This window comes from Nomascus leucogenys, chromosome 7b, assembly GCF_006542625.1.
Source record: "Nomascus leucogenys isolate Asia chromosome 7b, Asia_NLE_v1, whole genome shotgun sequence".
NCBI classification, from domain to species: domain Eukaryota; kingdom Metazoa; phylum Chordata; class Mammalia; order Primates; family Hylobatidae; genus Nomascus; species Nomascus leucogenys.
Genome location: NC_044387.1, coordinates 800,590 through 819,893, shown reverse-complemented (window position 1 = coordinate 819,893; position 19,304 = coordinate 800,590). Strand labels below are relative to the sequence as shown.

Sequence of the window (19,304 nt, the reverse complement as noted above, 5' to 3'; positions counted from 1 at the left end):
GTGTGTGTGTGTGCGTGCACAGCCTGCCCTTGGTGCCTCATCCCCCCTTTCCCCCTGGGCACAGCCCCGCTGTGCTGGCCGCTCGGCCTCCAGAGGTCTGCACTGGTGAACCCTCATGGTCCCTCATGGAGCCCGGGGGAGGTGAGGAGGACCTGGATAGGGCCCAGGCCCAGATGTCTGCAGGGCAGAGAGCTCCACACAAGGGGTCTGTGAGGCCTTGCCCCAGCCCCGACGAGATTCAGGTGCCCCACTGTGGGATATGGGGACAGGCAGGTGATGCCCCGGGTCTCAGGCTCCCCATCTGGACAATGGATGGACACGCGTGAGCAAGACCCTGAGGTCCTGTCCCTCAGCTGCCCCAGGCAGGGCCGCAGTGCCCTCCTCCTGAGGGCTGGGAGGCCACAGCGCCCAGTGGGAGGAGGGGGCTGGGCACAGTGGGGCTGGCTCCAGAGCAGAGGGAAGGAGCCGCGGGAGCTACACCCCCTGGTGAGGGGGTGGTGTGAACGTGCCTTTGGAGGTACCTGCCCGGCACGTATGGCTGGTTGCACGGGCACACACCCCCACGCTCACCTGGGAACAGGTGTGCACACAAGCACTTGCTCCCTGAGCCCTGACCCAGACGGACCCTCTGCTGGGACTGCCCAGACACCCTCCAGGCCGGACTAAGTCCTTCTCATCTCCTCGGCCCTGGGTCACCCACAGCACTGCCATCGGCTTGGGGCGCAGCCAAGAGCGGACAGGGTGTTCACGGATGAGCTGGGCAGGCGCTGGGGCCTCCCCATGTCAGAGGCCGCTTGGCTTCTGGGCACCTGCCCTCCTCTCCCCTTTCCTCTCCCCTACCCCCAAATGTCACTTCCCAGGAATAGGGAAGTGGGCCTGAGGCTGGAAAACAACTTGGCCACTTCTTCTGAACGTCACACTCCACCCAGGCTACTTCACGGCCCCACATCACGGGCGCTGGGGGGACCCTGGACAGAGGTGGGGACAGGGCAGGGCCCCTGCCTGCCAGGCCTCAGCAGGTCCCTCTGGACTCTCGCAGCCTAGACCCAGGGGCAGTCCTGGGATCCGCCTCCTTCAGCCACTCTAGCGCTCCTGTCCTCCCAACATGGTCAAGCAGGAAGGGCCTGGGAGGGCACAGCTCCTGGGGGTTCCAGGAAGCAGCAGTGGGGCAGGGAAAGGCTGGCAGGCCGGGTCGCCACTCAGGATGCCCAGACCCTCCTACCCACCGCAGGCCCTGGATGTTGACACAGACACACCCACAAGTGGCCCTTCCTGGGTCCAGGAGCCCCGTCCTCTGCTCCTGCTGCATCCTGGGGTCAAAATGCCCCTGGGGCCTCTTAGTGGCCACCCAGGCTGGCCCTGGGGACACTCCTAGGAACAGACCCAGGTGCTTCTGGCAAAGGCCGCAAGAGGAGAGTGTGGAAGGTCCCCGCAGAGCCACACAGGCACAGCCTGGAGGACATCACTTCCTGGGGCTCATCCGGCTGACTTGTCCCCAGTCCTGGCCCAGTGTCATGTCCAGGCGGTGGCTGCCAGGATCCGGCCCCTAAACACAGCCCAGGGGCCACTCCCAGCCGCCTGGAAAGGAAGAGACAGGCTTGCACGGGTGCTGTCCTTGTCCTTTCTCCACGAGCAGAACTTTGGGCCACATAGGTCCTTTCTCAGAACCACTGACTGCCCCCACCAAACCCAGGTGTGGGGGACTCTCTCCCCTCCCCCAGGCCCATTTCTGAGCCATTTAAAGAGGACATCCCAAGGTCCTGGAGTGCCACTTGCCAGCTCCAAGCTGTGTGGATTCTGCCCGGGTCTGGCAGGGAGGGGCCAGACAGAGCCCTGCCTGACGCTGTCACCTGTCCTGCCCTGAGCTGTCTGTGGGCAGAGCTCAAGCTCTGGCAGCAACACTCCAGTCTGAGTGCCCAGCTGGGCCAGCTGCCATTCACAGGCCTGACCTGCCCCCAAGTCCCCATGCCTGGGAAGGTGGCTGCCCCCTCTGACAGGAGTGGGGATCCAGGAGCCCTGGAGGTGCGTGCATCTCTGGGGTGGTGACGGCGTTCTGAGCCCATGCTCTGAAGGAATGTTTGCTGTGATCAGGCCCCATGGGGGGTCCGAGCCCCTGGGACTCCATCTGTAGGTCCAGCTCCTCACAGCTGGACACTGGCTGGAGCAGCCCTCGGACCTTCCTTGGAAGCTTCAGAAACTCTCCCAGGAAAGCGTTACCCCTGCTGCAGACCCTGGGCTTCTGGCTCCGCAAAGGCCCCTGGGTGGCTCCAAACTGTACAAGCCTGACTGGGGACCCATGGCGCCTGGTGGCCCCCAGCCTGGCTCTGGGTGGGAGAGAGCACCCCACTCTCACCTCTGCACATTCTGTGACCCCCCAACGCCCTCCTGACCTCCTCCGGGGAGGCGTGGGTGAGACCCACGGGGAAGCCGGGCTTGGCGTGTGTGTGAGCCTGCAGCAGCCGAACAGACACCCTGCAGGAGGGCCAGCCCCGGCTTCTGGCTCCTGGGGAATCCCCACCACCACCTCTCCTAAGTCTCCTTCTCATCAGAATGCTGGGGGCCAGAGCCAAGTGGTTGAGGCCTGTCCTGTCTGGGCACTAGGCAGAGGCCACCCAACTCCGAGTCCTCCAAGGTCTCCAGCCTGGGCCCAGAAGCTGAGCCCTCGCAGTGGGGTCAGATGTGAGCTGTTGAGGACAACTCTGCCTCCCCAGCCCCCTGTGGACCAGGCCAGGACAGGAGGAGTGAGGTGGGGTCCCCATGACCAGCTGCGGCTCTTGGCCTGCAGAATTTCAGCAGGGAGCAGGCAGAACTGCCATGTGGCACGCTGGGCCCTGCCCAGCCGCCTCATCCCAGGAGCCCTCCTCCCAGGGTGTATGCCCAAAAACCACAGGCTCTTCTACCGGGTGCCCACTGTGTGCTGTGGGACGTGCTCCTTGGTACAATGTCATCAGATTCTCTGCACAGCCTCCATAGCAATCGCAGTGCCTCTCCACAGAGAGGGAGACTGAGCCTGGTAGAGTCTGGGGATGTGTCTGTGACTCTGGGCTGGGTCAGCGGAAAAGCAGGGACCCAGGCCGAGGTCCCAGGACGGCCCCAAAGGGCCATCAGGGAAGGCACTGTAGGGCCAAAGGCCAAGAGGTATGAAGTGGGCAGGGCTGTGGTCCAGGCCCAAGGCCAGGGTGGCCTGTCCCTGGTCAACAGGTCAGAGATCCCAGGTGAGGAGGGGGCCCTGCACGCCTGCCCTGGCCCCCGGCCTAGGCCTGGGCCACACAGGCCACGCAGCTCTGGCTCAGGCTGAGTCGTGGTCTGGGAGGTGGCAAGGCCACACAGCTCTCCAGGTTGGTGGATCCAGTGAGGCTTCGCGCCATCACTGCAGCCCCCGGGCGACCAACAGAGGCAGCCCCCCTCCAGCTGGGTCTCAGCATCTGCTCCACCGAGGACAGGGTTCAGGACAGGATGCTCCCACAGCATCTTCTATGTTCCTGCAAAGTCCAAGCGACGGATGCCAGGCGGCCATGCTCACTGGGGGCCCAGGCCCCGGGTGGCTTATGGAATATAAATGGTCTATGCTGGCAGCAGGTGGGGGTAACCTGGTGGGAACAGCAGCCTCTCCAACACAGGCCAGGCCTCAGCTGAGGGGTAAAACTGGTGTCCTCCAGGCAGGGACAGAAGCTGGGCCGGAGTTCACGCAGGCCGCCCACACCCCACTGACTAGGCGCCCCACTCCACCCCAGGCCCAACCCTGGGATGCCTTTGGTGAAACGTTGCAAAATCCTGGCACAGCTCTGCTGGCTCCTATCTGCAGCGGGTGAGAGGCTGCGACGACCGAGAGTGGAGGCCAGAGGGGAAAGGGCCTCTCCCCACAACAGGCATCACCTGCCCCCGCCACTGCCCTGGGAGCACCCAGTCTTGGCCGCTGCAGCCTGTGTGGGCTGGAAGATGAGGTGAAGCAGGTGCCCATCCCAAGCTGGGTACAGCTGGGGGAGTCCAGTCTGCCGGGAGATGACGCAGAGCGCCAGCCCAGGGCCTGGGGCAGCTGTACTGGGACACTGATTCTGGGTGGCAGCAGGTGCTGGTGGGGGCCAGGCCCATGGGCTGGGGAGGAGGGCCTGTACCCCGGTGGCCCAGGGGAGCCACAGAGGGTCCAAGGCAGGACCATGAAGGGCTCACAGTGGGAAAAAGACCAGGGTGGCCAAGGGGGCTCACACTAGCGCCTGGGATGAGGGAGGGAGTGGGCGGGTGGATCGGCGGGAGGGAGGTTTGGGAATGGGATAGGCCTCCGTAAGGGCTTGGGGACAGGTGAGGGGACGCCCCCTCCTCAGGCATGGTCTGGGTTGGAAGGGCATCAGATACAGGCAGGACAAGGCTAGGTGACCCTGTGGGATAGGCATGGGGCAACTGGAAACAGGCTGATTAAGGAGGCCTTCGTCATTGGCTTGGAGACTGGGGGTGGACAGGATCCCCACGGAAGGAGGGAAGAGGGGCGGGATGGGCCGGCAGGAGGCAGAACAGTGGGGACACAGCCTGGGGGAGCGGGGAATGGGGGTGCCCGTGGAGCGTGAACCCTGTTAACACTCCCCTCTGCGATGCCCCAGCTTTGAGGGGGTGTCTATAAGTGTGATTCTGTGTGTGTTTGTGAACTGGTGCGTGTGAGCAGTGTCAGCATGCATGTGTGTGTGTGTGGGAGACTGTAAGTGGCCCCAGCCACCTTCCATTCCACCTCCTCATCCTCCTGAATCCAGGCAGGCCAGGCTGGCTTGGGTCACCAGGGCAAGAGCATGACCCTCCTGCCAGCAGGCCAGGGGACCTGGGGGGACTCGCTGTGTCCACTGCGGAGCAGGGCCGGCTGCTTCCAGGTCAAGTGGTCGGGATGGGATGGCTCAGGGGCTGGGCTGGGGACTGGGGTGTGCAGACCCTCTGACAAGCTCTGCTCCACTTCCCTGTCCCTGCCCTGGGAAACACCTGCTCCAAGGACAGGCAGAGGCCCTGGCCCTGGAGCAAGGCTGCCCCTCTCAGCAGGATGGCCCAAGGGAAGGAGGCGCCCATGCCATGCTGGCCTGAGCTTCAGGTGGAGTGGGGGGTGGGAGGACACAGGAAGGGGCTGGGCCGGGCCCTCTGCAGTCAGTAGCCAAGCAGAGCAGCCCCCGCACCAAGACCCTGCCAAGCCCTCCTCCTGGGTCACCTCCTGTCTGCAGGAGCAGCCCCAGCTCTGGCCCATGGGCTGGGCCTGCCCATGGGGCCCACCGGATGAGCCATCCATGAACCAGGAAAAAACAGGCAGGGCTGGTGTCCTGCGCTGCTGGGGACTTGGCCGGGGGACGGGGTGTTGATGGGACCTGTGGGAAAGGAGTGGCCCAGGGCAGAGGGTGAGAGGCCCTGAGGCCTCTCAGATTTTTCTTGCCTTGTATGCAGAGCACAGATGCTCCACAGCTGGGATGACCCATATCTGTTTGCCAAGCTGAGGAACAGGCTGGGCTGTGCCCAATGGCAAGGAAGGGGCAGGACAAGGTGAGCAGGCTTATCTGGGGTTACTGGGGACCCCAGTACTCCAACTAGATCAGACGTGGTGGCCTGGGCCAGACACAGTCTAAAAGAGTCCTCAATGTCAAACAGTCCCAGGGGAGACTGAAGGGCTGGGGTCCACGCTGACCCCGCATGGAGCTCACCGTCAGTGCAAGGGTCCTCGCTGCACACACACACAAGTGCGTACAACAGCGAATCTACAACATACACCAGTGTCTGGACAGATGTGCTTACAAAGATGTCACACTTTAGGGAAAGGGCTGCCTCCGGCCCTGCCCTGCCCTCCGCTGCAGGGCCAGGCTGCTGGACCCCCACGCAGGAGCCCTCCAGAGGCTTTCACAGAGGCCTGTGTGGCAGGAATCCCAGCTGGAGGCCTGGAGGAATCTCCAGCTCACCTGGAGTGAGCGGGAGGAGGGCCGTGGAGGACGGGCACAACGCGCTTTCTGAAAGAGCGAGTCCTCCTGGCTCTTAGTGAAGGGACACTTGAGGGGTTCAGAGCAAGACCCAGGGCCTAGGGAGAGCCAGGGTGGGTGCCTGCCCGCCAGAGCCTGGTCTTCTACAGCCAGGATGACTCAAGGAAGACTAGCCTGACATGTCAGGCTGAGGACCCTGGCCCCTCCAGACTGACATGAACTCAACTGTAGTGGTCACCCCCTAGACCTACCGCGCTCTCCAGCGTCTCTGCCCACCTCTGCTGCGTGTCCAGCACAGAAGAGGGCGGCCCCACTGGACCCTCAGGCAGGTCCCCGGGAGGACCACGTGGGCAGCAGCCCCTCCTCCTTCACAGGTGCTGTGTGGATACTGCTGGAGGGGTAGGCTCGGGGTGTCACCCTACCAGGGATCTGATCTCGGGGGAGCCCTGCGCTTGGTGCGTGGTGGGTGGGGGGAAGGCTAACCCACCAGCCCCAACCCTGCCCTCGTACTGCGGGAGAGAACTGGACAGAGCTCTAGGAAGCAGGGGCTGGAGGGGGAGGGGACTGGGGGACAGACAATGTCTGGTTGGCTTTGATCCTGAGGTGACAGGACCCAAGGGACAGAAAGAGATGAGCCAGGCAAGAGAGGAGCCCCCAGGAGCACAGGCATGGGCCCAGGCAGCAGGGGACGAAGCGAGCCCCAGAGGGCGCCCAGATGGCAGGTGGGCCTGGGGCAGTCCGGAGAGCCACAGCCTCAGAAGGGCTGAACAGGGGAGCGGTGTGTGAGTGGGCAGTGCAGGGACAGCGATAGTGACTGCATAGAGGTGAGAGGTCAGACTTGGGGGAGGCTGGAAGCTCCGAGGCAAGTGTGTGTGCACGCTGACAGTCACACCAGACCGCCCGGGGATGTCTGCCACAATACTTAGACCCCTGAGGGCCACTGAGAACGCCTGGCAGTGCCAAGAGGACCAGCCCCTGGGCCCTCTGGCCCCCAACTCTCAACCCATTAGCCCTGGGGCTGGCAGGTGGCCACTCACATCCTGGAACCCTGAGCTGCTCTCAGGCCGGTGACCTTGGACCAATGTTGGCAATCTGTGGGTTTGCACCAAACCACACAGGTGAGTCAGACTTCTGTACAGAGAGCAGGGAAGGGGCACGACAGGGTGAAGTCCAGACCAGGGCGATGTGTACCCTGGCTGTTCAGCCTTTGAGTGCAGCTGTCGCAGCAATCAAGGTGGGCTCCCTGGTAGAGGTGGACAGCAGCTGCTGGAGAGCCCGGAGGGCAGCCAGGACCGTGTCAGACGGCAGGAGTCGGGCGGGGCCACTCCAGGCACCGGCCAGCAGGGCAGAGGTTCCAGGGAGGGCCCTCGGGCTGCGGGCGTGAGGTCAGAGCCCAGGGTGAGGAGGAAGCATCTCCAGCCAGGTGCGCTCTCGGCCCCCGCCGGGGCTGCGAGGCTGGGGGCGCTGCCGCTGGGAGGGCTGCCGCTGCGAGGGCTTCCAGAGGAGCCGGCGCTACCTCCCCGCGCGCCCGGCCACGTGCGCGACGGGGTGCGCGGACAGTCGGGGACGCAGACTCGCGGCGGGTGTCACCTCGAGGCCGCGGGACAGGCGGAGGTCGCCTCCCGCACTCCCACGCCCCCAGGAACCCTGCTTGGGGCCGGCGGGTGACCTTCCTAGGTGCTGCTGGGGGCGGAGTCAGGAAACGGCTCGCCCCGCCCTCGCCCCGCCATTGGCTGGGGCGCCGGATTTCTTTAAAAACTCCGGCTTCCATTGGCTCGTGCGGCCCCGCCTCGTTCTGGCCGAGGCGCCACGACCACCGCCCGCGCGGGCGCTGCGCCTGCGCGGAGTGCGAGCGTGAGCGCGGAGAGCGGACCGACGCGGCACGCCGTGCGCCTCCGCGGCTGCGCTACGGGAACGAGTCCCGGAGCGGCCCCGCGCCCGCCGCACCCGGCCCTCGCCCGCCCGGGCACAAGCGCCCAGCTGCCCCGCCGTCTCCCCAGCAAGCTCCCGGCCGCTGCCGCCGCGCGGGCCCCAGGCGGAAGGGGGCGGGGTCCCGACTCGCCCCGCCCCCCGCGGAGGGATACGCGGCGCCGCCGCCCAAAACCCCCGGGCGAGGCGGCCGGGGCGGGTGAGGCGCTCCGCCTGCTGCGCGTCTACGCGGTCCCCGCGGGCCTGCCGGGTCCACTGCGCCGCGCGGACCGCCTCGGGCTCGGACGGCCGGTGTCCCCGGCGCGCCGCTCGCCCGGATCGGCCGCGGCTTCGGCGCCTGGGGCTCGGGGCTCCGGGGAGGCCGCCGCCCGCGATGCTGCTCTCCAAGTTCGGCTCCCTGGCGCACCTTTGCGGGCCCGGCGGCGTGGACCACCTCCCGGTGAAGATCCTGCAGCCAGGTACGCGCGGGGCCGGCGGGTCCGGGGCCGGGGCCAGGGCGGGGACCGGGGGCGCCCCGGGCTGCACCAACCCCGCCCGCGCCTCCCTGCAGCCAAGGCGGACAAGGAGAGCTTCGAGAAGGCGTACCAGGTGGGCTCCGTGCTGGGTAGCGGCGGTTTCGGCACGGTCTACGCGGGTAGCCGCATCGCCGACGGGCTCCCGGTGAGTCGGAACGCCGGGCGGGCCCGGGGTTCTCGCACGCCTTGCGCCTCGCGCCTCGCTTGACCTGGCCTGACCCCCCGCGTCCCCGCAGGTGGCCGTGAAGCACGTGGTGAAGGAGCGGGTGACCGAGTGGGGCAGCCTGGTAAGTTGGGGCACGGGCGGCGGCGGCGGGGGGCGGGCGCGGGGCTTTCGCTGACCGCCGTGTCCCCCAGGGCGGCGCGACCGTGCCCCTGGAGGTGGTGCTGCTGCGCAAGGTGGGCGCGGCGGGAGGCGCGCGCGGCGTCATCCGCCTGCTGGACTGGTTCGAGCGGCCCGACGGCTTCCTGCTGGTGCTGGAGCGGCCCGAGCCGGCGCAGGACCTCTTCGACTTCATCACGGAGCGCGGCGCCCTGGACGAGCCGCTGGCGCGCCGCTTCTTCGCGCAGGTGCTGGCCGCCGTCCGCCACTGCCACAGCTGCGGGGTCGTGCATCGCGACATTAAGGACGAAAATCTGCTGGTGGACCTGCGCTCCGGAGAGCTCAAGCTCATCGACTTCGGTTCGGGCGCGCTGCTCAAGGACACAGTCTACACCGACTTCGACGGTGAGCGAGGGCGCGGGGCAGGGAACGTTCCGGGGGCCTTGCTGGCGGGTTAACGACTGCGGGGGCGGCGCATGGAGGGGCTGGTGACTGTTGGGCGGCCGCGCGCCCTGGGTCTGCTCTCATGGGGGCAGAGGCCCACGCGCCGCCCTGGGGAGGGCTGAACAGGGATCAAGAGCGGGACCGTGCTGGGTGGGGGCTAGGGACGCGCTCAATATTGTTTTCTCCGCCGCGTTGGGGGGTACGGGGCCTCTTGCCCCGGTGTGGGAGGCGCGTGACATCCTTCCGGCCGGAGAGACCCCCGGCCGGGGGCGGTAGCGGAGGAGTCTCCGTGCGTGACGCAGGGTGCAGCCGGGCTGGGTCTGCGCCGGGAGCCTGGAGGCCCCGGCGGCGCGGTTGGAGTGGCGGGGCCTTCCCTGCGTGGGGGCGGGAGCTGCGTGCGTGCGGAGCGCGGGGGCGCCGCGGCAGAAATCCCCGCATTGCGGAGATTGGGGAAGCCGGGGCTCCCCGCTCGCTCCTCCCTCCTTCCTCCCTCTCCCCCCCCCAACCCCGTTCCCGCAGGCAGGCGCGCCGGGCGGTAAGAGACCCGCGGTGCCCCCGGTAGCCTCACGGCGCATCTGTTTGTTGTGAAAGCCGAGCCCTTGCTCATGTGACCGGCTCCTCCTCCGCAGCCAACGGAGGGGGACGGCCGGTCCCTCCCCCAGCCCCCCCATCGCCTGCCGGGGTTTTTCCAGGATGATGACGAGCAGGATTTTGAGGCCTGGCTCTGCTTCTTGTGACTCAGGCCAAGGAGTTAACCAACAGGGACCTCGCCGTCTCTTGAGCGGCTCTGCCCCTGTGGTGGGTGCGCTAAGCCCTGTGTCCCCTTAGGCACCCGAGTGTACAGCCCCCCGGAGTGGATCCGCTACCACCGCTACCACGGGCGCTCGGCCACCGTGTGGTCCCTGGGCGTGCTGCTGTACGACATGGTGTGTGGGGACATCCCCTTTGAGCAGGACGAGGAGATTCTCCGCGGTCGCCTGCTCTTCCGGAGGAGGGTCTCTCCAGGTGCGTGGGGGCTCGAGGTGGGGGTGGGGGCCTCGCCCTGCCTAGGCCCTCCCTGACCTCTCCGCTCCGCACAGAGTGCCAACAGCTGATCCGATGGTGCCTGTCCCTGCGGCCCTCAGAGCGGCCGTCGCTGGACCAGATTGCGGCCCATCCCTGGATGCTGGGGGCTGACGGGGGTGCCCCGGAGAGCTGTGACCTGCGGCTGTGCACCCTCGACCCTGATGACGTGGCCAGCACCACGTCCAGCAGCGAGAGCTTGTGAGGAGCTGCACCTGACTGGGAGCTAGGGGACCACCTGCCTTGGCCAGACCTGGGACGCCCCCAGACCCTGACTTTCTCCTGCCTGGGCTGTCTCCTCCTGCGGAAGCAGTGACCTCTGACCCCTGGTGACCTTCGCTTTGAGTGCCTTTTGAACGCTGGTCCCGCGGGACTTGGTTTTCTCAAGCTCTGTCTGTCCAAAGACGCTCCGGTCGAGGTCCCGCCTGCCCTGGGTGGATACTTGAACCCCAGACGCCCCTCTGTGCTGCTGTGTCCGGAGGCGGCCTTCCCATCTGCCTGCCCACCCGGAGCTCTTTCCGCTGGCGCAGGGTCCCAAGCCCACCTCCCGCCCTCAGTCCTGCGGTGTGCGTCTGGGCACGTCCTGCACACACAATGCAAGTCCCGGTCTCCGCGCCCGCCCACCCACGCGAGCCGTACCCGCCGCCAACTCTGTTATTTATGGTGTGACCCCCTGGAGGTGCCCTCGGCCCACCGGGGCTATTTATTGTTTAATTTATTTGTTGAGGTTATTTCCTCTGAGCAGCCTGTGTCTCCTAGGCCCCAGGGGACAGTGGGGAGGCAGGGGAGGGGGTGGCTGTGGTCCAGGGACCCCAGGCCCTGATTCCTGTGCCTGGCGTCTGTCCTGGCCCCGCCTGTCAGAAGATGAACTTGTACAGTGGCTAACTTAAGGGGAGTGGGTGACCCCGATACTTCCAGGCACTGTGCCCGGGGTGTGGGTTTTAAATTATTGACTTTGTACAGTCTGCTTGTGGGCTCTGAAAGCTGGGGTGGGGCCAGAGCCTGAGCGTTTAATTTATTCAGTACCTGTGTTTCTGTGAATGCGGTGTGTGCGGGCATCGCAGATGGGGGTTCTTTCAGTTCAAAAGTGAGATGTCTGGAGATCATATTTTTTATACAGGTATTTCAATTAAAATTTTTTTGTACATAGTGGATAATCCTGTATTTATTGGGCTGGGCATCCTGGGGGAAGAGAGGGGCTCTGAGGAAGAGGCTTTTGGCTGCTGGGTGACCTGACAGGTTTCCCGTGGGGCTGGTAGTTTTGCCCACAGGGGAAACGGGAGGCCCAGCTGGGTGCCAGCCTCCCCAGTGCCAGAGGCTACTTTGTGTGGCTTGTGGTCCACCCCACTACCCCATGCTGCACCCAGGGAGAGGAGCAGCTGGCTCCTGGGGTGCCTCTGGGAGGTGGAGGCAGGGAGCCAGGCCCTGAGGATGCAGCAACCCCCACTAGTCAGGAGGTCATTCCTGGGGTCATTCCTGCAGGTCCTAGGAGGATCTGCAGCCCCCGCCCAGGGAGGCCGTGCCAGTGGAAATGGCCACACTTGTATCCTGGCTTGGTGGAAACAGAGATGTGCGGGGGTGGGGGAGGGAGTCCATGCTGCCTCAGAGGGTGGCTGGGGGTTTTGAAGGACAAGGAGGAGTTTGCCAGGCACATGGGGTGGGAGTGTGTTCCGGGCAGTGCCAAGGACGTGCGGAGGACACGAGGGTGGGGTCTGGTAGAGGGTATTGGGGTATTCAGTCAGTTACAGTTAGACCCTGGCCTGGGGGGTGTGTGGTGAGAGAGTGGGGTATGAACCAGGTTCTGGTGTGGCAATGGACCTGGCCACAGTGTTCCCGGTGGGTAGAGGAGGCCTGGGTGGAGGGTCCCAGTGAGACTGCTCCCCCACCCCAGGGGCCGTCTGCCCAACTGCCCACCCCGTGCTGGGCTGTGGGGTGCCCCATGTTGGCAGTGGACCTGCACCTGGGGCATCACCCAGTCTGCCAAGCGCACCTACTCGGCTCTCTGGCTCCTGGAGCCCTGTCTGGCCCCTGCCTCCCATCTGCCCCTCTGATAAAGAGCCCGGGGCAGGCAGCACTGCAAGGGACAGAAGACTGTCCCAGGCCCGAGGCCAGAGGCTGTGGCAGAGGTGAGAAGTCTGGGAAAGTGAAACAGGAGGAAACGAAAGTCACCCTTCCTCTGGAGAGCAGGCAGAGAGGGCTCAGGTGGGGGCTCCCGGCTCAGGTTGTGACTGTTCAGGGCATCAGTGGGTGTCTGTGGCCTCTGCTACGGAGGTCCAGGAGTGCCTGGAGGGCAGCTGCTCAGGCAGGTCCCTCGGGACCCTCATCTCACCCTACAGCCTCAGCCCAGCAGGGAGATGAGGAGGTGCCAGGAAGGACAAGCCACCAGTTCCCACAGACCTGGCCCAACCAGCATACGCCAAGTCCAGCCTGGTCCAGTGAGGCTTTTCCCATTACTCCACCCCCCACTGCCAAAATAGGGCCCTCGGGCAGCAGCCATTGCCGCCCACCTGCTCCTGGGCCAATTGCCATGGGCATGCCCAGCCGCAGCTTCATCCAGGCAAAGGCCCTCCACGCAGGTTGCTTTTGGGAAACTGAAGCCCAGAGAGGCAGGAACCTCGGGCAGATGTCAGAATAGGACTCTGGTCCTTCGCACTGCTGTGCCCTGCACACTGCTGCTGAGGGCTGGCTGGGGACCCCTCTAAGGTGGCCTACAGGGTGGGAACATCGGCCAGGGCCCTGGGAATGGGTGCAGGGTGCTGGGCTGAGGATCCCAGCGAGACAGCTCTGGCCTTCTAGCACAGGGGATGGCGCACTTGGGGGTGCCCCTGGACATAGCCCTCCATCCCCTGACTCAGGAGGAGACAGGGCCCAGCCAGCCTCGGGTCCTTCCTCAGGCTCTCGGCCACACGTCGTCTGCCTGGCTGAGCACCACAGCCCAGGAGCGGCAGGAGCTGGTGGAAGATGCCTGCAGGCCTTTTCTGGCTCCTGGGGCGGCCCATAGTGAGCTTTCAGAGACGTCTCTGAGGGTGCCATCCTGGTCCAGAGACAAGCAGAGCTCCAGAGCCTGAGCGCCAGGAATCAGCTCCCCCGCCGGCCCCGCCCCACCGCCGCTGCTTTGGCTCTGCTGAGCCGCTTGACTTTGGGTGCTGGACGAAGGGGAAGGATTCAGGGCCTCCCCAACCCTTCCCTGGCCCCCTCCAGCCACCCAGCTGTCTGGGCTCTCCCACAACCTGCCCCTAGACCCTCCCTGGGGCTCTGGCAGGATCCAAGTGACCGTAGGCCTGGTTCCTCCCCCAGGCCCCCACCCTAGACCCTGAGGTCTGGCCCCTCCCTGGGGGTCAAAGCCCAGCAGAATCCACTGTGTCCCTGCAGGGCTTCTGTGGGCTCCTAGGTGGGATCCTTCCCTATGGACTGGGCCCCTCCCACCCTGCCTAGGAGCCTCCAGGGCTGCAGCACCCCTTGGCCATTTGGGTTGAGGGATGATGTGTATCTCCAGCCGTGCTCACCCCTGCAGGGTGTACACCAGGTGACTGCTCTGGACCTGCTGCCTGCAGGATCTGGGGCGAGAGTCCAGGTCAGAACCAGCCCACCGCCCTGAGCCTCTCTCGGGGAAGATGGGGTACCCAAGCACGTCCACCCCAGGGCACCCTCCTCTTAGCTTGCAGACCTGGGCCTGCTCGGCCGCTTGTGACTTTGGGTGGGCGCCTGGCCTCTGAGGCTGTTTCCCCCACCTGGGTCATTCAGAGCTGGGTCCAGGTGACCCATCCCCAAGGGAAGCCCCTTGCTTGTTCATGGGGGAGCAAACCCTCACCCCACCCATCCTGGCCGACATCTGGGGCACAGCACCCTGGGAGAGGCTTTCCTGCAGGGCCCTGGCCAGGAGGAGGGCAGTGGCCAGGCTGGAGGGGCAGGCCCTGCCCCCACCCTTCCCTGTCAGGCCTGACTGCCGGGAACCCCGGGGGCAGAGGCTGTTCAGTTGTGAAACGAAAGCTCAGGGTTTCGCCAGGGCTGCCCGGGAAGCGGTGGGCCTGGAAGCCATGTGCCAGAGATCTAGCACCGCCATGAGAGGCCTCTCTCTGCAGATTGGGGAAGGACTCATTGAGAAATTCCGGGCTGGGAATCTGGCTTGGGCCCTGTACTCTCTCAGCCCCAGCAGGGGTCGGGGCAGGGGTCAGGGATGGACAGAGACCCAGCAAGCCCTTATCTCCCCTGTGCTCTGTGGGCAGACTGGCTGACACCCTTCCCTAACGCCTGCCTGGGACCCTAGGCCCAGCAGCACCTGGATGCTGCCCACACAGATCTCCCAGCGGCCCCCGTCCAGCCTTGGTGTCCTGACTGCTTCCTTTGGAGGACCCTGGGTGCCTCAGACCTGGTGTGGGCTTAGCACCCCCTTCTGTTTCCCTGGCTCTCCCCGACTCCCTGGGGCCCGGTGTGACGCTGGTGTCACCACACGGCGAGCTCAGCCTGAGGATCCAATGGGTGTGTGGTCAGCCCGCAGCCCCTGCCTGTTCAGGCTGCCACCACCCGTCCAGGGAGCTGCTCAGCCTCTGCCCACAGGACAGCCCCGCAGCTGCACAGGTGGCTTCCTACAGTTTCCTTTTGTGCTGTTTCCGCTACAGCTCAGGGGCTCCCAGGCCAGTTGGGTGCCCGGCACGGGGTGGGGGAAGGTTCACAGGGACTGCCAGGGATCACTTCCCTTTGCTGCGCAGCTTTGGCACCAAAGCCATGTTACGGTTTCGTTTCTGGAGCTGCTTTGGAAGAAAGAAACTGAACAGGGCCCTGATGGCTATAGAAGGTCTGTGTCCCAGTCTCTCTTTCTGGGAAGCTGGGCTGGCCTTGGGCCCAGAGGGTGAGGAGGCCAGGAGAGGCAGTCAAGCAGCGTGGCAAGAAGAACGGACCTCAGAGTGGAACCTTGCCCCCTGTGTGGGTGCCAGGCAGGCTGTGGGGCACGGCCAGCCTTGGCCCCTCCCCCGACCTGTTTACTGACCAGGCCACCCTCAGGGGCATAGCTGTGGACAAACCAATCAGTTCCAAGGCTGCCGAGTGAGCCAGGACGGCATCTGTGTGGCCCAGCCTGCACCGACAGCTGGAACGACGCATTCATCACGGTACACAGTGGTCACGTGACACCAAGGGCCGCAGCCTGTTCAGGACTCCCCCTGGGGTGGATGCTGTCCAGAACTTGTCAGAAGGACACCTTTAGATAGCAAATCAGCAAAGGATCACCCGTGCAGAGAGTAATTGGACCAGGTGTGGGAAGAGAGGCCAGCGTGTGGATGTGGGCAGGGTGGGGGGCACGGAGCCTGGGCACAGTCTTCTAGGAGTTGGGGGCGAGGGGCAGAGGGTGGAGGAAGAGACCCAGGAAGCTTCCAGCCTGGAGGAGGGCAGGTTGCAGTTTCAAGGGTCTCGTCTCCCAGACAGTCCTTCCTAGGGCAGCCTGTCTCCCTCTCCTCCAGCCCCAGAGCCATCCACATGGCCCAGGGTCCCGCTGTGGCCCAGCCCCATCCTGGACCTGAGACGACCTGGGTCTGAGGGAGCCCCTCCCAGACCTGAGGCTCCGCACACAGGGCTGGTTCTGATGAGCAGATAGATCCAGCTCCTGCAGAGCGGGGTGTCCTGCAGATGCCAGGGACCTGCAAAGCCTGGCACAGGGCAGCACAGACCTCCCCGCCTCGCCCGCCCTCCACAGAGCCTCCGCCCTGAGCAGTGGGACAGCCGGGGGCAGCTGGAGGCACCTGCAGGCACCAGGTCCAGACCCATCCTCCTGGCCAGGTCCCTGCAGGATCTCCCAGGGGTGCTGTGCCCCAGATGCCGGCCGGGATGGGTGGGGTGAGTGTTCGCTCCCCCATGAACAAGCAAGGGGTCTCTCTTGGGGATGGGTCACCCAGACCCAGCTCTGAATGATCCAGGTGGGAGAAACTGAGGCCCAGAGGCCAGGCGCCCACCCGAAGTCATAAGGGGCCAAGCAGGCTCAGGTCTGCAAGCCAGGAGGAGGCTGGCCTGGGGTGGGTGTGCTTTTGGAAGCCCCATCTTCCCCTGGAAGGCCAGGGCGTGGCTGGCTGCGAGCTCTCCCCTAATCCTGCCGCCTGCCCTCCTGCAGGGCCCTGGGCTGCACTTTGCTGCTCCATTGACACAGGTGGGGGCCAGCTGAGGAGCCAGTGGCCCCCCAGGCCCAGCACATGGTGCAGCCCCACGCCGCTGTCCTGGCCTGAAGCCCTGTGGCCACTGTGCTGAGGCTGGCTCTGTGGGCTTCCTCCGGACTCTGGGGCTTGGCCTGTGCAGGGCAGGTGCTTGGGCGTCCCGGAGGAGCTCCTGGGCGGCGTCCGTTGGGCCCCTCACCAGAACTGCTGTCATCAGTGACCCCCCACCCCACTGGCCACTCCAGCAGGTGGCGGGGGGCATGGAGAAGGGAAGTGTTGGTGCCTCGGTCCTCAGGCCAGACCCAGCCCAAAGGTGGTCTGAGCATTCCCTGAGGCCTCTGAGCGTCCTGCCAGGGTCCGGGCTGTGGGACTGCCCTGGACCGCACCTGGGAAGACGCTCCCATTAGGCGGCTGGGCCTGCTCTGGTTTGCAGGCGCCCTGGGTCCTGAGGCCCAGTGACTGGCTCCACCCCTTGGGCCAGGCCAGGCAGAGCTGTTTGCCTGCAACCAGGGACCAGGGGTCCTGGGCCACTGGACGCTGCCAAGGCTACAATGTGCCCTGAAAGCATCAGGACCTTTTCTGGGCCTCTATGTCTAGAAAGGACATGAGATATGGGCCCTCATATCCCATGGGGGAGCGGGTCAGTGTAGAGAGGACCAGGGACCTGGAAACGCCAGGATTGAGTCTCAGGCCACATGCGTAACCTGCTGGCCAGGTCCCCACAGACGCAGCCTTATCCCACGGAGCATCCCAGACGGGCCACCCCAAGACCCAACCCTTCACTTGCCCCTGTCTGGTTTTCTGCTCCCCAAATCCTCCCACTTTTCACTCAGGAGGGAACCAGACATTCCTGAGCCTGGGGGCTCACCCCTGCCTGAGAGGCATGACCAAGACCTACGTTGGCGGGATCATTCCGGATGCAGCAGAAGCATGGTGAGGGCTCTTTGGGACCACGATCACTGTCAGCCTTTGCACAGGTGGGCTCCCCAGTGGGGCCTGGGAGACAGCACAGGCAGCTCTGCAGAGATCTGGGGAGAGGGGCTTGGCAGTGGAGCAGCAGGTGCAAAGGCCCTGAGGCAGGCAGAGGGGCCAGGACCACAGTCCCATCCAGCACTCGCCCTGGGCCCTGCCTCCTGGTCTGCTCCATGCCCAGGGTCCCCCTCAACAGTCTGTTCCGTGTGGGATGAGCTGAGGGGAGGAAGCAGGGGCCTCAGAAGCACAAGCGCCCTGAGCAGAGCCCTGCGGCTGCAGGCCTTAGCTCCTGCTGTGAGACAGGACTGGGCAGGGGTCGGCAGGCGTGTGTCTGGGTGGCCCATGCCAGCCGTGGAGCAGGCCAGGGGCTGCTCTGGTGCCCACAGGACTGCCCATTTACCAGCACACGACCTGGCCCTGGAGGGTCCTGGAGTCCCCGCTCTACCCTGAAGCAGCCACCTCAGTCCTCCCTCTAGAAAGGACCAGCAGGGTCTACAGGGCCACCCAGGAATGCAGGCAACTCAATGATGTGTAGGCACCTGTGTGTCCACATCTGTACACGTAGAAAAGTGTCGGTGGGTGTGTAAATCTATACATGTTCCAAGTGTGTGTGTCTGGGTTTTTGTGCATGTGCATGTATGTGTGTGCATGTGGATCTCCGTGTGTGCAGGTGTGATTTCGTGTGTGCACGTCTGTGTGTATATGCATGTGGGCACGTGTCTGCCATGTATGTGTGTGATCCTGTGTGTGATCTTGTGTGTGCACACGTGTGTGTACATGCACGTGTCTGCACCTGGGCAGGACCTGGCCTAGGCAGAGCCTGGAGCCAAGTCTAGCAAGCAGTTCTCCCCTCCCCCGCCCCCAAATGACGTGGCTGCTGCCACCGCGTGACTCACCCTCCCTTCACTCAAAGGGCACAGCAGCACGTGGGGGCGCCTCCTGTGACTCAGCACCTCCCGGAGGCGGGGAACGGGGACGCTGGTGACAGGGGAGGAGCCTGGAGCTGAGAGGCGAACGGAGAGCACAGTGGAGCCCACGGGCCCTGCCCACCTGCCTGTCCTGTCCAAGGATGCTGGGGCCCCGACCAGCCGGTCACAGGCGCGTCCTAGCGTTGGGGGCACCCACTCGTTCCCGTGTGCGATGCGGGCTGGACCGTCTGGGGCCCCGGAGGCGGTTTAAGAACATTTCCGGGCCCTGTGTCCCCCATAGTTGGGGGAGCCACCGCGAGTGAGCGAGCACAGGGGAACGCGAGGCCGGGGTGGGTTCCCGGGCGCCGAGGACGCAGGAGGAGGCGGATCTGGGGGCCGGGGGGCGGCGCAGAGACGGGGGCGTGTGGGGAGCGGGAACGCGCTTTGGGGAGCGGCGCAGGCGGAGCCGGCCAGATCTTTAAGGCGGGGGAGGGTGGTGCGGATCGGGAGGTAAAAGGTCGGCCTGACCCGGGAGCCGAGGAGGCCGGGCTGGCCAAAAGGACCCCGCCCACGGACGCGGCCCACGCGAGGCCCCTCCCTCCCCAGCGCCGAGGACGCGCTTGTCCGAAGCGAGCGTGGCGCAGAGTCCGGGGAGAGACCGAGGACTGTGGCCCGCGGACCTCCCCGCCCCCACACCCTGGCCCAGCCTCGGTACGTTCTGTCCCCGTCCCCACCACACGCGGTCTCCAGGGCCCGGCACCTGACACCAGGCCCTGCTGCGGCCGCTGCGCCCCGACAGCCAGATGAGCTGTGGGCTGCCTGGGCCGGCAGGGTCCCTGGGGCAGGAGGAGGGAGGGGAGAGGGGCCAAGATTCCACCCGCCGGGGCACCTGCGGGCGCACTGTCTCCAGGACCACAGGTGCAATCACTGGCGGGGCCCCAGGCCAGCCCTCCACGGAGAGCCCGGTCTCAGGCGGGCTGCCGGGACAGGTGCGGGGCCGTCCAGCGTCTGGCTGTGGGGCGCCCAGTGGGGTTCTGCCCCCCGGGTCTCCTCCCTCCTGGGGAAAAGGAGCTGGA

The 19,304-nt window shown here is 65.5% G+C and overlaps 1 protein-coding gene across 1 annotated transcript; it reads left to right on the top strand.

Annotated features, from left to right (window-relative positions):
• Nucleotides 1-7,787: 7,787 nt before the first annotated feature.
• PIM3 (Pim-3 proto-oncogene, serine/threonine kinase) lies at nt 7,788-11,360 on the top strand. Its single transcript, XM_030815325.1, has 6 exons — nt 7,788-8,323; nt 8,416-8,525; nt 8,617-8,667; nt 8,738-9,107; nt 9,975-10,151; nt 10,226-11,360. Exons 1-6 carry the CDS (start codon nt 8,239-8,241, stop codon nt 10,411-10,413), a joined length of 981 nt encoding a protein of 326 aa, XP_030671185.1. The 5' UTR covers nt 7,788-8,238; the 3' UTR covers nt 10,414-11,360.
• Nucleotides 11,361-19,304: the final 7,944 nt, after the last annotated feature.

Excerpts from the sequence above, each read along its gene's own strand:
- PIM3 (XM_030815325.1), top strand. The coding sequence starts at position 8,239 with ATGCTGCTCTCCAAGTTCGGCTCCCTGGCGCACCTTTGCGGGCCCGGC. Across the intron at positions 8,324-8,415 it reads GGTGAAGATCCTGCAGCCAG|CCAAGGCGGACAAGGAGAGC; the intron begins GTACGCGCGGGG and ends GCCTCCCTGCAG. Across the intron at positions 10,152-10,225 it reads CCGGAGGAGGGTCTCTCCAG|AGTGCCAACAGCTGATCCGA; the intron begins GTGCGTGGGGGC and ends CGCTCCGCACAG.